This window comes from Pterocles gutturalis, unplaced genomic scaffold (assembly GCF_000699245.1).
Source record: "Pterocles gutturalis isolate BGI_N339 unplaced genomic scaffold, ASM69924v1 scaffold28032, whole genome shotgun sequence".
Taxonomy (NCBI): Eukaryota; Metazoa; Chordata; class Aves; order Pterocliformes; family Pteroclidae; genus Pterocles; species Pterocles gutturalis.
In genome coordinates, this window is record NW_010111039.1 from 14,336 (window position 1) to 29,763 (window position 15,428).

At 44.3% G+C, this 15,428-nt stretch overlaps 1 protein-coding gene across 1 annotated transcript; it reads right to left on the reverse strand.

Annotated features, from left to right (window-relative positions):
- Window positions 1-552: 552 nt before the first annotated feature.
- LOC104458969 (cytochrome P450 20A1) lies at window positions 553-15,220 on the reverse strand (the record flags this gene model as incomplete). Its single annotated transcript, XM_010073625.1, has 13 exons — window positions 553-906; window positions 1,075-1,164; window positions 3,065-3,129; window positions 3,771-3,882; window positions 4,776-4,896; window positions 6,308-6,362; window positions 6,774-6,889; window positions 8,544-8,622; window positions 9,283-9,450; window positions 10,127-10,272; window positions 14,761-14,927; window positions 15,012-15,061; window positions 15,175-15,220. Coding segments are annotated over 13 exons (1,366 nt in total), but the record flags the coding sequence as incomplete, so codon positions are not given.
- Between the last annotated feature and the right edge of the window lie 208 nt (window positions 15,221-15,428).

The following is a 15,428-nucleotide window of genomic DNA, read 5'->3' on the forward strand; positions in this document are numbered from 1 at the left end:
GTGGTTTTATTTCATTTCATTATATTATTACTGATGCTTCGGCTTTCTCAGGGGCCAAACCAGTTTTATTCCTCTTGGTTTACTAGCATTTCTAAGTCATCCTTTCCCTTGCAACCCCACAGCATGGCAAGATTACCTAGCAAGAGAACTGGTGGAGCAATTCCCGCCCCACCTTATTTCTCTCTTTCTTTCTCTCTCACACACTCACACATACTTCTGACAAGATATATCTGCTCTTCTTGACAGTTATAGCTATAGCTCAAGGGAAGGAAAGACACTTTGAATAAAAAAAAAAACCCTATATATAGAGAAAGGCTTTGTCCTTGTGTCTCCAAGGTCTTGTTTAGCTAGGATCCATGAAGAAGCATTCAAATGGATAAGGGAGGCACTCTTATCCAGCTCTGGCTGATGTTGGAAAGGGGCAGGATTAACCAGAGGTCTGGTCTTTGACTAGCTGGCACCCAACAGTTCATACATACACCACTGCAAGGTTTTCTTGCTTCCTTTGCAGTGGTTTGGCCAGAGATCCAAAAGCAAACATAAAAAAAGGCATACAGATTAAATCTACTTTAATATGACTACTAATTGACTTAGAAAAAGTACCCAAGAGAGGTATGTGGTTAAGAACATGGAAGTAACAAAATCTGGATGTAAAATTCCTTGGCTGAGTCAGTGTGGTGCCAGCATGATTCCCCCTTAAGGCCCTTGCTCAGAACTTTACTGCTGGCACTCTTAGCCCCTTGTTCTGCTTGCTCTTAGCTTCTCTTAGACACCGTTATCCAGGCTTCCTCCTTTGGTGAGGCTACCAGCTCATATTGGGTCTCCATGACTTGTCCTTTCACTGGGTGGAGATACAGTTTCCTTACCAGGACACTCAGCAGAACTGTAGCCACCATATAGGCAAACCTGAGGGAAGAAGCAAGAAAAAAGAATAAAAACCTTGCTACGATGTAAATCTGCCAAGGACAACTGCCAGCTTGGACAGGTTGTCTCAGCAGTAACAGGAAGAGGCTGAAAGCACCTTCTCTCCTGTCTGCTACAGAGACACATACGGACTTCCTTCCCTATGCTCACCTCAACTCTGGGCACTCCTGGCTTCCTGAAAAACCCAACAAGGAGAGGTTTTTCACGGCCGATTCCTCATTGAATCTCTCTGGGTCAAACCTATGAAAGACAAAATACACTGAGGCTTTCTGTGTGGGCACAGGATCCTTTTCCTGGCCACATGTGCACACACACACGTGAGTAAGAAACTGGCACTCAAATACAGAATCTCACAAATTTGCTCTCTCTAAATCATGCCAGGTAGTTCCACACAGATATATGGAGACAATTGTGCACCCACTCCATCTATGTTCGCAGCTGGTCAGCTGTGTCCCAGCTTGGTCAAAATGCTGACAAACTGAGTTAGTGTGACACAGGACTGGAACTAATATGCGTTACCTCTCAACAGTGGGTATTTAGCTTGAGTACACAGCTGAGCTGATGCTGCCACCTGCCCTCTGTTCCCCTCCAGGGTACACACAATCTGATTTATCTCCCTCTTTCTCTCTCTCTCTCTCTCGTCCTGCATCCCTTCCTCTCTCACTTCCAAAAATATTTCCCTTTTCTCCTTGCCCCTCACCCTTCTCTTCAAGCAGCTGGTGTTGTATGTGTATGTACTGGGGGAGGTAAGCTGGTGACTCATACAAGTGAGAAAAGTGGTTTCCAGCATTGGGATGGTGGAGGCTGTGAGAAAACTATCCAGGGCTGGTATGAGTTAAAACAAGATTCCCATAATCAACTAACCACAGGGAGACTAATACAATACCATTCGATTTAAATATATATAAAAACACCAAACAGGAAATTTGATGGATGGAAGGCAGTTCTCTTTCACTTTATGATAAATATTTCTGCTCATACTTCAAGCTTTTGGCTCCCTGCCTAAACAACCAAGCTCTGCTTCTACCAAGGTGAAAAGACACGTGGGTGCTGACCCTCAGTAAAAACAGGAAACTTACATTGCCCCTCAACTGAAGTGACAAATTACAGATGTTGGAATAGGAGAGAAAATGCATCTGCCTAGCAAAAAAAAAAAAGGAGGGCAAACAGCCACGCACAGTGTTTCTGTACAGCTAGGTGAAAGGATCAAAGAGCTGATCTCCTATCTCCATCACAGAAATCCACGTCTACCTCAGGCCAAACCTCAATGTCAACCTCCTCCTTGGAGTAAGAGCACTGTTTAAAGCAGTCTTCACTGTCCCTCCCACAAGGCCTCAGCAAACCCTTCCTAAACACAGTGCGTGTCTTATCATAGTGGGCAATCCCTGCCAAGAGGCTTGTAGATCAGAGCATCAATTCCTGACCCTTTTACAAGAGCCACACTTGCAGGAGAAGACAAGTGCTGTTCTAAAGGCTCTATTCTTTCTCCTAAATCTCAACTGTCTGTTCTCTCTGTCTAGAATAACTGACCCACACTTTTTTTCCCAGCCCAAGTGAAGTAAATCAAATTAGATGTTAATATTTGCCTCCTGGAGGCCACAAGAAGGGACAGTAATTTTTTGCTTTAACCTCCAAAATACTGTCCTGGATCCAGTTTTGTTTTCACAGACAGAAGTAAATGAGGTAGCATTTTCCTTCCCCCTGAAAAAACAAAACTTCAGACTGACGCTTCCCCCCTTGCATCATTGTTTCACAATGACAAGCAGTGATTCCAAAGCCATTCAAATCACTGTTTCTCTCTCACAGAAAACCTTAAAAAGAATTTACCAGCATTTGCCAAGGAAGCTCTGTGTGCATGTGTGTGTGCGCACATGTATGTCCAAAAACATTGTTATTAAACTTTAACACATGCACACACACAGACTGGAGCATGGGAGGACTTGAATTGCCCCAAAATCCCACCCACGGAGACAAACAAACCAAGACCTTTATAAATTGATTTTCTTACAGACTTCCTCTCATCTCCAAAATCTGCTTAAGGCAGGCCCTGCAGCCAAACAGGCTGTGGTGTAAGATCTAAAGAATATTAATTTAAAAAAGGAAAGGAATTAGCTGCAATAAAAGCCTTGACTCTACATACTTGTATGGTGATGGCCATGATGAACTATCCTGCAGCATCACACCAAGAGCATATAGCACAAGTGTCTGCAAAGAAAATTAGGAGATATATGTCAGAGAAGAATGAAATGCACAATTAAAGACACCTCTGGAAAACCCTGCTGGGTGACGATTATTCTGTAGACTACTCATATTTATTAGGTGGATTAAAAAGATAATACACTATATTCATCTACAGAGTTCATAATCCATGCCCAGATGTTAGGATTTTAACTTCTAAGGCCCATGCTGGAACTGTTGGTGGTTAGAGAGGGTCTGATCCCATTCCTCTATTCTTGCTGGCATGGATGTATGCACTACTTTTATTTTCTGCAACGGAAGGTACCACTCTGTGGGAAATATGGGTGATATGATCAGGCCTGAAATCATGCTCTTTTATGCACAACTGAGCCCATAAGCCAATTCAAAAGATGAATTATCCCTGGTGGACCCAGAACCAGAAGTAAATATGCTCAGCAAGAGAACATGAACTCCCAGAGCCCCTCCCAGAGAAGAACTGCGGGGCAAACTTTGAGCCAAATTGTACTTTCAGATGACAGAGCAGCTGCTCAAGTCCAACAATGTCAGAAGAAATGGTCTTCCTGCCTCACCCCTCCGTGGGAAAAAGAGGAAACAGCAAATTCCTGTCCAGGAAAGGAGAGTGGCCCATGCTCCCAGTGCTGCCCTACCTCTTTGGGGATAGTATGCTGGTCAACTCTGCCCTCCAGCTCCTGCAGCTGTGCAGCAATGGGAGTAAGCTTTGCTGTTCGCACTGTCTCACACAGGACTTGCCGACAGTATCTGCAACCAGTAAAACTTGGTTAGTTTAACTCTTCCAGAGAGAAGCTTGTCCACGTCCTTTTGGTAGCAAGGAGAGCTGAGTCACTTGCTGCATTTAGGGTCACAGTCTGCTCCTGGAGCTGTCTCAAACCACACTGAGGCACTTCATTTTTTATTTTTTTTTCTGGCAAGGAGTTCCAGCATCTTTGCAAGAAGCATTAAATCTTGTTATCAACTTTAAGGGAAGGTTATAAAAATCTCTTTTCACCGCACTTTTTTCAGATTTTAAACCAAACTAACTCTGATAAAAAGCATAAACACACCAGTCCTTTTCCTGGACCTCTCACCCATACAAGAAGTAGCAAGAAACCCACATAGTCAATACTCCCTTACTGAAACTCTAACACTACTCCAAATACAAAATGCACCCAGTTGCACCAACAGATACATGAAAAAGGCACACTGTTGACTAGTCATCATCTGAGTTCTGTGGCCCTTTGAAATTAAGATTATTCCATGCTTTCTCTCTAAAGACGTCTGGCGTTAATCCAACCATTAAAATGACGGCCTACCTCTACTTTTGGAAGACTAGGACAGAAACAAAACAACGTAAGCAAACTCATTTTGTTGTGACAGTCAGGGCACTGATTCTGTGCTTTCCTCTGCCAAGGAAACTAAAGGGATTCCTCTAGACACCCTGAAGAGAGCAGCTTGGCCCCCATGTCTGGAGCCCTACAGCAGATTCTCTCTGTTTTACAAGTCACCCTGTGGTTTGATCACTTCCAAAAAAAGAAGGGAGTAGCTTTCAGACACCTTCTCCTGGCCCAGTATAGGCTGGGTACTAGGCTCCAGCACATGAAGTCCTTGTCTCCACCACATGGGATAACCTTCCTCTGCATTTCCATGGGACCCACCTGAGCTGCTCGATCTTCTCATGTGTAATTGGTTCCTTCCCCAGAACACGGTCCACCTCCTTGTAGAGATTCTGCTGAACATCTTCTGAGGTTGTCAGGAAATAGACTGCCCAGGTACACACTGGGAAAGAAATCAAGACAAGACAGAACCCAGAAAATTCAGTCCTTTACAAACTGCGTTCAGTTTTGTTCCTTCCTGTATTTGCAACATTGCTTTTTGACCCAGAAAAGGGTGACCTCTGTTCACAGCACACTGTACTGATTCTGTATTCAGTGGCAGGAGTAGAGGCTGACCTCCTGTGTAACAACAGACACTGAAAGCTAAAATTCTCTTTCCAATGCTCTGAGGAGCTTAGAGAGCTGTGCAGGAGACTCAGTCATTCAGCCTCAAGGCTCTGGGGAAGGGACCACACATCCCAGCAAACCTTGGGGAACCAGGGTCATTAGACCAAACATGCAAATGAAAATCTGGTTTGTCAAAAGCATCAGAAAATTCCCTTATTTAGGGGGCTTCCCCTGCACATCTCAGGTGAGTGATCCAGACAGCCAATGTCTGGGGCTCCTGACAGGGAGCAACGAGAACAGTACAGCTTTCTCCAGCAGGTTGGCCAGCACTTGTCTACCCTACATCTATTTTGTGAGGTACTCAAGAGATATCTTCAATAGCAGAGTGAAAAAGAAACCTTGCATAAAAAATAAGTATGTAGGATGCAGCTTCCCTAAAGCTACAAGGAAATCTTCCTACCACTCCAAACTGTCTATTCACGAGAACTATCTGGAATCCCTGAGGAGTCAAGCCCCTTAAAATTACAGTCTTCCTGTAGTACTTGGAGAGGATATTCTCTGGAGACAGTATTATCTTAGCTGCCAAATTTACTTTCCACATTCTTTAACACTCAGCTGCACCTGGGAGGTTTTCTTTGGAGTTCCAGCCCCACTGGCTGAGATATAGAACCTGATAATCATCCCCCTATCATAAGAGATTTTACACAGCTCCAGTTTGTATTTTTAGTTGTGTTTTGTTTTGGTTTGGTTTTTTTTTTTTTTCCCCATCATCTTTGCACAAATCCCGAAGTAGCTCCTTTGAAAGTCTTCCATACATGGAACACACCTATCCTCCAGAAATTCAAAGTGGCCAGTCTGATTCCAGCACTCTGCTCTAATTTCCTTCCTATGTGCCAGAACCCATTTTACATCATGATCTTTGTGGCCTACATCTTTTGGTGCTTTTTCATCAAATTTAGCATCAATTGGCTGGCATTAAAGTGCAAGTGAAAAGCAATGGGAAGAAATTCTAAAATTCACCAAAAGACTAGGAAGGTTTTCAAACACAGCTTAATTTCAAGTCACTAGCTGTGAGGCTGCATTGAGAGTCTGCTGTAAAATTACCTTCTTCTATAAATCTGTAGCTCAGGAGAAACAGGATGATGGATATAGTTTTTATTAGCCTAGAATAAGTTTCATGTCATCACGCACAGTTTTAGACATCCTTAGAGTGTAAAGATGGAAAGTTACCTACAATCTGTACTTACAGTTAGCAGTAATTATGCATCCTGCCAAGGAGAAAATCATTGTATCTTCCAGAATCTAGGAAATAAAATCTACTTCAGAGAATGAAGTTAATAAAACCGTAAAGATAAAAAAGACGTGGCACATTCTCCATTCAAGTGCATGAAATCCCTTTAGTGCAGAGAGGAGGAAATACATCTAGATGACACAGACTGAACTCTCTACAGAACTTCCACTGGAATGGCATGAGACATACTTGATACTAACATACTTCTGGTTTATAAAAATAGCAATGAAGCAGTGGCAAGGAAAGCTACAAAAGTCTAATGCAATTAAACACTGTAGGAATGGAAGAAGAATAAGAAACCCTGCTTTAGTAAGGAATCTGACCTAAGATGCAAAAACTTAAAATTAATCAAAGGCTACAATGTAATGAGCTTGTAATAGCAAAAGTCCATTACTGTGTAATGACATAACAGCTGCACAGACCTGCTGGTCACTCAAGCTCCCCTCCAGCAAGGTGTCTATAAAGATGTGCCTGTTAAATGATGTGCCTCGGCGCTCCTTTGTAACTTTCCTTAAGGTAGATTCCATCTCCATCAGAGCTTTGGAAGCAAAAATAAATGTTTATTTTAAAACCTGGTCATCCTGAGTGCTGCAAATCCATCTCCCCAAGCAGATTTTCAGACCAGCTGTCCCTGCTGAGCTCACTTATAGAAGCAGCCTCTGTTACATGCTACTGTCAATTTAGAAGGCGGAATCTCCAATTTAGTTGAAACTGCAGGAACCAAATAAGACAGGTTGCCTATAAAAAGCCACCCTTACAGGTATAACTGACACACGTACTCTATAAGCTGAAATTACATAAGGGGAAATCAAATAACAGTTAGTGTTGGACTATCAGAGAATCAGCCCCCATAGAAGAGGTCTGAGTCGGATAAGAATAGTTGCATGGGCTGTAGAGTTACAATTATTGAAGTGTTACAGCACCTCCAGCCACTGATGGTCTCCCTTTTGCTAGGGGCTCTACAAGCATGGTGTAAGAGGATGGCTCTGTGCTAAAGAGTCTGCATAGACAGAGAGGAAGGTGGGGAAAACGAAGGAGGGTTTTGGCACAAAGAGTCCATGCATCTGAAAGATATTTGGGTGCTTAACTCCTGGTGGCTGTTTTGGGAACTGGGGAGAGTTAGGGACCTAGATGCCATTGGCTGTCTGATTTAAATAACCTAGTCAAGACTATCCAGGAAACATGGAGCAGAAGTTGGATCTGAAACTCAATTTACCAAGGCCCAATTCAGCACCTTCATCTTAAAACTACCCTTCTTCCCTCCTCTCCGCATAGGAAGGCCAGCAACATGGCACATTTAAACACCAAGCTTTACTATGTGGAGTTTGTGAAATTGTGCCCTAATGCATCACTCTTCTACAACTCAGGAACAGTCCTGAACAAGTGCCCAAGGAAGAACGTCATGTTAACAGGGCAGTAGTTGTCCTCAGGTTCTGAAATCCACAGAACCAGCAACATAAAGAAGGAAACACTGGGTTTGGAGGATTTACAAGCAAATTCTTAGTTCTAGATACAAGCTACTGTTGTTTAACATCATAATCAATACTGAAAGGCTTTAACTATTATCAACAAAAAAGATAGGACAACAAAAAAATAAAATATCTTACTATGAAATATATGAGAAATAAAAGCACTGCCATAACAGACCTGAAAATCATGTTACCTTGTAATAGCACAACAGAGGCTATCACATGGAAGGTATCCATCAAAGCAGCACCTCTGTATTTGTGTATTCTAGCCTGAGGGACTGTCTGGCAGTCCATTCACCAAATGGTACATCGTAAGAATGACCATACAGGCCAAACCAAGTGGCTCCATCTGTCTCCACCTAGCACAGTTGCCTGCATCCAAGAGAGGTTAAAAGTGGAAAGTAGGGGAAAAAAACAGAAAGGGAGCAAGCACAAGATACTTCCCAGGATCCTCTATCAACCTCCAGACTGGATAGAGCCTAGAACTAGATCTGGAACTAGAGTTCTAGTCCTACAAACTTCTTGCATAATGGCAGGCTTGTCACTGAATTCCAAAACAATGATCTCATGCGAGAGTAAGAAGGACACAGCTGGTAGCTTATGGCATGATGATCAACTCTGCAACAAAGCCAAGACAGCTGGGCACATTCAGTGCTTCCATATGCTAGCTAACTCTAAGAATCAATCAAACTGGGAGAAAGACTGATTTTGGGAGGAACCTACCATCTTCGTAGAGTTTCTTCCTAGTCATGTTTTTGTCAAGGGACCCATCCAAGAAACCTCTGCCAATCTCTGACCAAATCTGAAAGAACAAAGAGAAGAGCACCATCACTCACCACAGGCTGAGACTGCTGGGACTCTTCTATTCTTCCCTATTCAGGCAAATGAAAACACCAAATAAAATGAAGACTTCCTGTGAATATGGAACTGGTCTCCTCTTTAGGACACCATGTCCCATTCGTCTATGATAGCTGAAATTGAGCTGAAATTAAACAACTGTAATTACAACTGGAGGAGGAAAGACATGGGAATTTTGAATGAGAGGTAGAACTGTTTCTTTCCCACCCTATCACTGGCAGATTTAACATCCCCAGATGTGGGCACAGCTTGGGACCTCCTTAGATTTTCCTTTCTCCACAATGTCAGAGAGTCTTCGGAAGATCTTTGAAAAGGAGAAGTTCCACTGGCATTCCCAGTAGAGTTTCAACTGCCATTAGATCCAAGTTCCTGATCCCCACAGATCCTTTAGAAACACCTTAGACTAATGACAGCAGGATCAGCAGTAGCATCTGACAGTTTCAGTGTGGGACAATTGAGGCAGAGCCCTCAGGCTCTTAAACTTAACATTAGCTTAATGCTAAAGTCTCAGCAGTAGCTTGTACTAAACTGTACAGACACAAGCTGTGTGGTGTTGTCATGGAAAAATAAAACAGGAGATTTCCTGGCTCTTCGTGACACTTACTGCATCATGGAGCCTGCGGAATCGGATGACTTCCCGGTCATCTTCAAAGCTGCTGCCCATAGCTGTCTGCGTGACAGACTTCATGGCAAAGCCCAGCATGTGCTGGCAGAGTGGCACGTGTTGTGCCTCCGGGAGGGAGAGCCATTTGGCTAGCAACTCTTCTGACAGCTTGAGAGGGAAGGAACCATTAGTTGGCAGTAATATCAGCAGCCTATTTACCAAACATACCCTGGAGACTTTCCCACCCAGTTCCTAAGGGAGACCACACTTTCATGGCTATGACATGAAGCTACATTCTTTCCACAGTTTCTTTCCATTGTTAACTTAAACAGTAACATTTTAGCCTCAAATCTGCTGCCTCTTCCCAAGGTTTTCCCCCAACAAGGCAGCCCTGTCCTTCTCTCTTGTTCCCTCTGTCACAAAAGAAACCTTTAAATCTTTAATACTAGTAGCTCCAGACTGGGAAACAGATCATATTCTGGCTGCTGGACTCAGTCAACAGAACAGTTCTTCACCTGTTTGTGGTCCCCAATAGCTAGTTCCTTGTTCCTCCCTCCTGTCCTGGGAAATAAATCTAGAATCCAGATGCTCCAGTATCTTTAACTGCACCTAGTATCTTGGCATAAAAAGTCACCAAGCTCAGCCCTTCCCCCTAAGCCACTGGAGCTAAGAGAAACCACATATTCACACCATGCTTGAATGGGCAGAGGCTGTCTGCTGTCTAAGATACTTATAGTTCCAGCACTAATTTGAATGCAGCTCCTTTATCCTAGTGATTATTCTCACTAAACTTTCCCCTGTGAGCCACACAGGGCTTCTCTGCTGTACAAAGGCAGTTATGCACCTTCTGGATGAGAGCAAGATTACTTTGCAAGGACTTCGTCACACCATTTTCATACAGCTTTCTCCTCATGTGGCTCTCTCCTGTATCCCCATTCAGGCTGGACTGGTACCTCAAGAGGGACTTCAGCATTGTTTCAAAGGGATCCACTGAAAGCAAATAAAGGAAACACCATTCAAAAGTCAGGCAGTCACACCACGCAAGGATGATGAAAATAACAATCTCTTTAATCAGGTGCTGCTACTTCTGGACAGTGAGCAAGGCATGGCTCCTTCCCCCAGGAACAGTCTCTTTGGGGTGTCAAGCTTCTCTTGCTCAGTGTGGGCTGGGACCTCATAAGGTCTCTTCTCTGTAGCAGGGTACCATCCTGTGACCAGCTCCCCCTGCAGAGGTTGCCTGCAACCTCTTTAGTAAGAACGCGTTGGAAGCTTGTTCCCAGCTTGCAAGTTCCCAGCTGGTTGTGCCACTGACTTGGTGGCAACAGTGAGTGTGGCATGCTCCTTCCCCTTCTCCTCCAGCTTGATCCGCAGCCCTGCTAGCACATTCCCCCTTGACATCTGGTGTGCCCTCCTGCCCTGAGCGTGGCTATGCACTCAAGACATACTGGCTCACACTACAGACTTAGCCAGAGGTTGTTCTGTGCACTGCTTACCTTGCTTCACAGCCCCAGCAAACCTCATCTGACACCCCACTGCTCCTACATAATTTCCCCTGCATGCACCAAGTTCCCTGCTGATGAGCTCTTTCCAAACTAACACCAACCTCTCCCAGTCGGGGCTGCCTCCAGCAGAGCAAACAGTACCGCACTAAGCTACAGAATGCTTTCTACTTCCGATCACCTTACTTTCCATCTTTCTTCTGCACAGACACTTGTACAAACTAGAAAAAGAACACATATCCATCTCTCCATCTTCTATACCCATGGTCAATTTCAGTTAGATTTTTAACTGTGAATTTCACCACCAGGGGCCTCTACTTAATAGATTTGCTAAAGTATATTAGATGTCAACACAAAACTGTGCAATAAAGCATGGCAATATGCTTTTGCCTTCCTGTAAACCTTTCTGTGGGTCTTGCATAACTGGTAGAATCTTTAAGGAACTATTTGGAAGCAGCAATCAAGAGGGATATTTTCACTGTTTATTACACCATTTGTTGTTTCTCCCAGATGGAGAGTGAAACCTCTGAGGCATCAGAGAACATCAACGCTGGACAAGACACATATGACCCCACCAGCTGGGGATGTATCTAGGATTCCCAGCAGAGATCAGGGCCTCATTATGCTACTGGACAAACGTACAAGAAGAGACAATTCCCACCTGCAGAGGACTTACTACCTAACGACACAAAAGCAACTAATGAGGCCAAAGGCGTGAACATGATAAACTTTCCTAAATGCTCTTCTCTCACATAATTTTCCTTACACTGTTTTTAAGCTCTGCATCTCACCCTCTGTCCCACTTTGAATGACAAGGAGTATGTGCATGTGACTTTTGGCACAGCAGATTGTACCTGTGGCTCTCCACATGGAGACGGCTCTTATGTGACTCTAGCTGCTGCTGACAATTCCCTCTCCAAGGTACTTTGCCATAGAGTGGCTGCTACTATTCAGGCCACAATTCCCTGTTGACCAGCCCTGGCAGAGCCAGGCGCAGTGCTGGGGTAGCCAGCAAGACACACGGCTGGTGGTAAAGCCCACACAGCAAATCTGGCAAGAAGAGGCATTTGGAGACACCAGACAATGCTTGACACTACCAGCTGCAGAAACTGCAAAGTTCTCCTGGTGCATATGAAAGAAAACTGCTGGATCAGCCACCAGATCCATTTTCTTTTTCTCCCCTGTCCCTAGGGCAAACCGGCAGTCCCATGCCACTGCTATGCTTACTGTTGTGAACTCCGGACTGCAGAGCCCAGGCTGCCCTTTGCTGAGGGCTGGCCCTGCCTGGCAGTATTTGAGAAACAGCTATTTTTCCACAGCTACGGGAGGCTAGAAACTCCACAAGGAGTTCCTCCTTCTCTCACAAGTGACTCCACAAGGCACAAACTGCCTCTTGAAGACAGACTTGCCAGCACTTCCACAGGCTTCTTCCTTTGTCCTTGTCTTGAAAACACCTCTAGGGTTACATTTTCAGTCCTCTTAGTGAAGCACGTCAAAAATTCAACTGTTCCTTCCACTTACAAGGGAATCTCCTCCCTCATCCCAAGAACCTCAGAGTGCTGTCAGCACCTCTTCCTTTCTCTCTCCAAGAAGTTTGGCCATACCTGTGACACACACACGAGACAAGAGGAACCTTTCTATGCTACTTGGAGCCAAACCCTGCACCTCAAACTTGGAAACCAACAAGCAGGCATCTATGAAGAGCAGCTCTGGCCCCAAGTATCCCAGCAGACTGAGGAGGAGTCACATGGCAAGGGTTTTCAGGTGGGGCTGGCCAGGCAGGAGTTGGGATATAAATCAGTCCACAGTGGGCTGTTTCCTGCTCTACAGCACAGCATGCACAGAAGAAATACAGGCAAGGCCAGATCTTCAACAAAACTGCAAGCTGCCCAGAGCCAGCTGGTGGCTGAGAGCTACCACACCACCTATTCCCACTCACCAGGAAATGGTGCGGGAACTGTTTTGCTCAAAGCTCCAGGAAAAACAATCAGTAAGATTCCTTACCTCAAATAAAGTTTGAGGACTTCTGAGAAGCATCAGTGCTAAAAGGAAAGCACTGATACAACTAATGCTGCTACTTTTTCAGGTCTGAGTTTGGCACACATCATGAGAACTATCCTTCTTAAGCCTGCTGCTACTGCTGCCTTTAAGAGGATCCCCCCCCTTAACCTCTTCCTTCTGCTGGGCTGAACACCCTTTCCCTGGCCTGTCCGGCATGACAGGCACCCCACTCCCCTGAGAGCACTGGCAGCCCTTCTTTGCACTTGCTTTATTCAAAATCATGCCTGAGTACAGAAGTCAGAGCCGTACACTGGATTCCAGATCTGGCTCATGTTCATCTTCTGCAATAGCCTAGATATTTTCCTCTCTCTCTCTACAGAAAATACATGACTTAATGCATCTTTTTCTCCATGGCCATGGCATCCTGCAGGCAAATAATACAGCCTGCTCTTGCTCCTCCCCTTCGTGTTTCTGCTACCAGAGCCCCCGGGGGTACCCATCTTGCTCCGACACTCTGCTTTACTGTGTTGACAAGTGGTCGCTGTGTGACGCCACCAGGGCAGGCTGCTAACATAAGTGGAAGTATTTTGCCTCCCTAACCCAGCATTTCTCTTTCCCAACACAATCCAGCTTCGCTTCTTCTTCCACTTCTCATATCCCAGTACCTTCAGCTTCAGTGATGACCCAAGCAATGTCCAAGCAAATGCTGAACTGAAATCCTGACAGAAACACAGTTCTACCACTTTCCTTGTCTAGAAGTCTAATTATTAAAGCAGTATGACATGCATTTCCTATTTATCCCTATCCTTAAAAAATATGTTTAGCCCTTGGCATAGCAGGACACCAGACTAGTTTGTAACTGCCTGGGTCCCATTTCCTGCATTGAATCCCAAGCACTGTATTTGTTTTTCTGCAGTATTTGGATACTCCCAAATTTAGTACATTTCTAAGAACTTGCCTGTTCAGCCGCCTGTCACCACTTCTCTGAGCAAGTGACTGCCTGCTCAATTTCCCCCAAACACACTTGAGTGCATTCAGATCTTTCAGGGTGGGTTTCCACCTTCTGGAGTGCCATTGCTATCAACTGTGTCTTGCTGATCTTCGTTAACTCCCACTCCTTCCCCAGATCATCACCAATTTTCTTGAGTCTGTCATGCAACTGCACAGGAAGCTTATCCATCACAACCCCACATAAAGTGTTGCTGAGATATCTGCCTGTGCCTAAAGACAGCCTACAGTATCCAGTCAGAGATGTGCAACCAGCACCTCATTCAACCTTATAAGATGAAAACTGGAAAAACAAGAGGTTAAACCCAAATGTCAACTGAGTTAATATATTGCCTGTGATCACCTTAGGAAGCAAAACACCCACCTAAGAGACTTGCACCATAAACTAAAATATCGTCCCAAGACTAAGAGAGTCAACTCAGCTACCAGCACTGCTGACCACTTCCAAGTCTGGAAGATAACTAGAGCTTTTCAGCACAAAATTCTACATGCCAAAGAAAACCAAAAGTTAAAAAACTTCTTCAAATATTTTAAAAGCCTCCACACTGAACCACCTAAAAGAGCTATCACAAACTAGCACGGTTTTTTTCAGACTTAATTTAGCAAATTTCCCCCTCTTAAATTGTATTTCGAGCTGCTTTTAAAACATGTAAGTTGATACAGGATCTTTGTCTTGCTGTCTCAAGTGACTAACAAGCATGATGCTTTCCATAAACATTTGCTTGTAGGCAGATAGTAAAAAACAAAAGCATACTAATTTCTTGATGGTCATTGGACAGCAGCAACTCTTGATCACTGATATTCAAGTCCCATAAGCAGGACCACAGACATACCTGAACCACTATATCAGCTGCAAACTAAATCTCATTTTCTTTCTACTTAGAATAAAACCACAGTTTCCTTTGACTTAGGATGCCCAGCAAGGCCAGAAGGAACAAATGGACTCAAAGACAAAGCAAAAGACACTTACACAACCGGTTAGGGTTAACATGTTGTTTAAGGAGATCAATTGAGCCAAGGCTGACAACAAGACGCCTTCCAAACCAGAAAGAGACCAGCGGGCCATATTTCTCATGAAGGTTCACCAGAAACTCATGCAAACTGCTACTGGCAATGATATCCGGCAGGTTGCCATCCCTGAGGAAAACATAGATATTTGGTCAGAAACAGCATCCACTGCCAATACTGAACTTGACTGATGTGAAGACGGAAAGCACTTACTTTTCATCAGTTGGAGTCAGCCCAGGGATACCGGACGCTTGCCTAGATGCCTAGAGAGTAAAAGGAAATGCATCAACCTCCTTGAACTTAGATTTTTCACAAGTCCCACAGCTTTCCAGCAGGCAAAATAGATTTTCTACATCAATACTGCTACACTACTTACAAATATTAAACAAAAGCTGGATAAGCCACATCTTCTGGCCTCAAACCTGCCAAGGCTTATGAAGCCGACCAACTATTATTCACCTGGTTAGAGGAAAGATCCCCGCGTATACATGTAAAGTGTCAGGTTTGCAATGCAGATCTTACACCCAGATTTTGCCCTGGAGATCCACACGCGTGCAAAACTACAAGGCGAGCAGATGACGCCTTTCTAAGAGGGATCCAGCAAGGCACCGGGAACGCCCTGCGCGACCA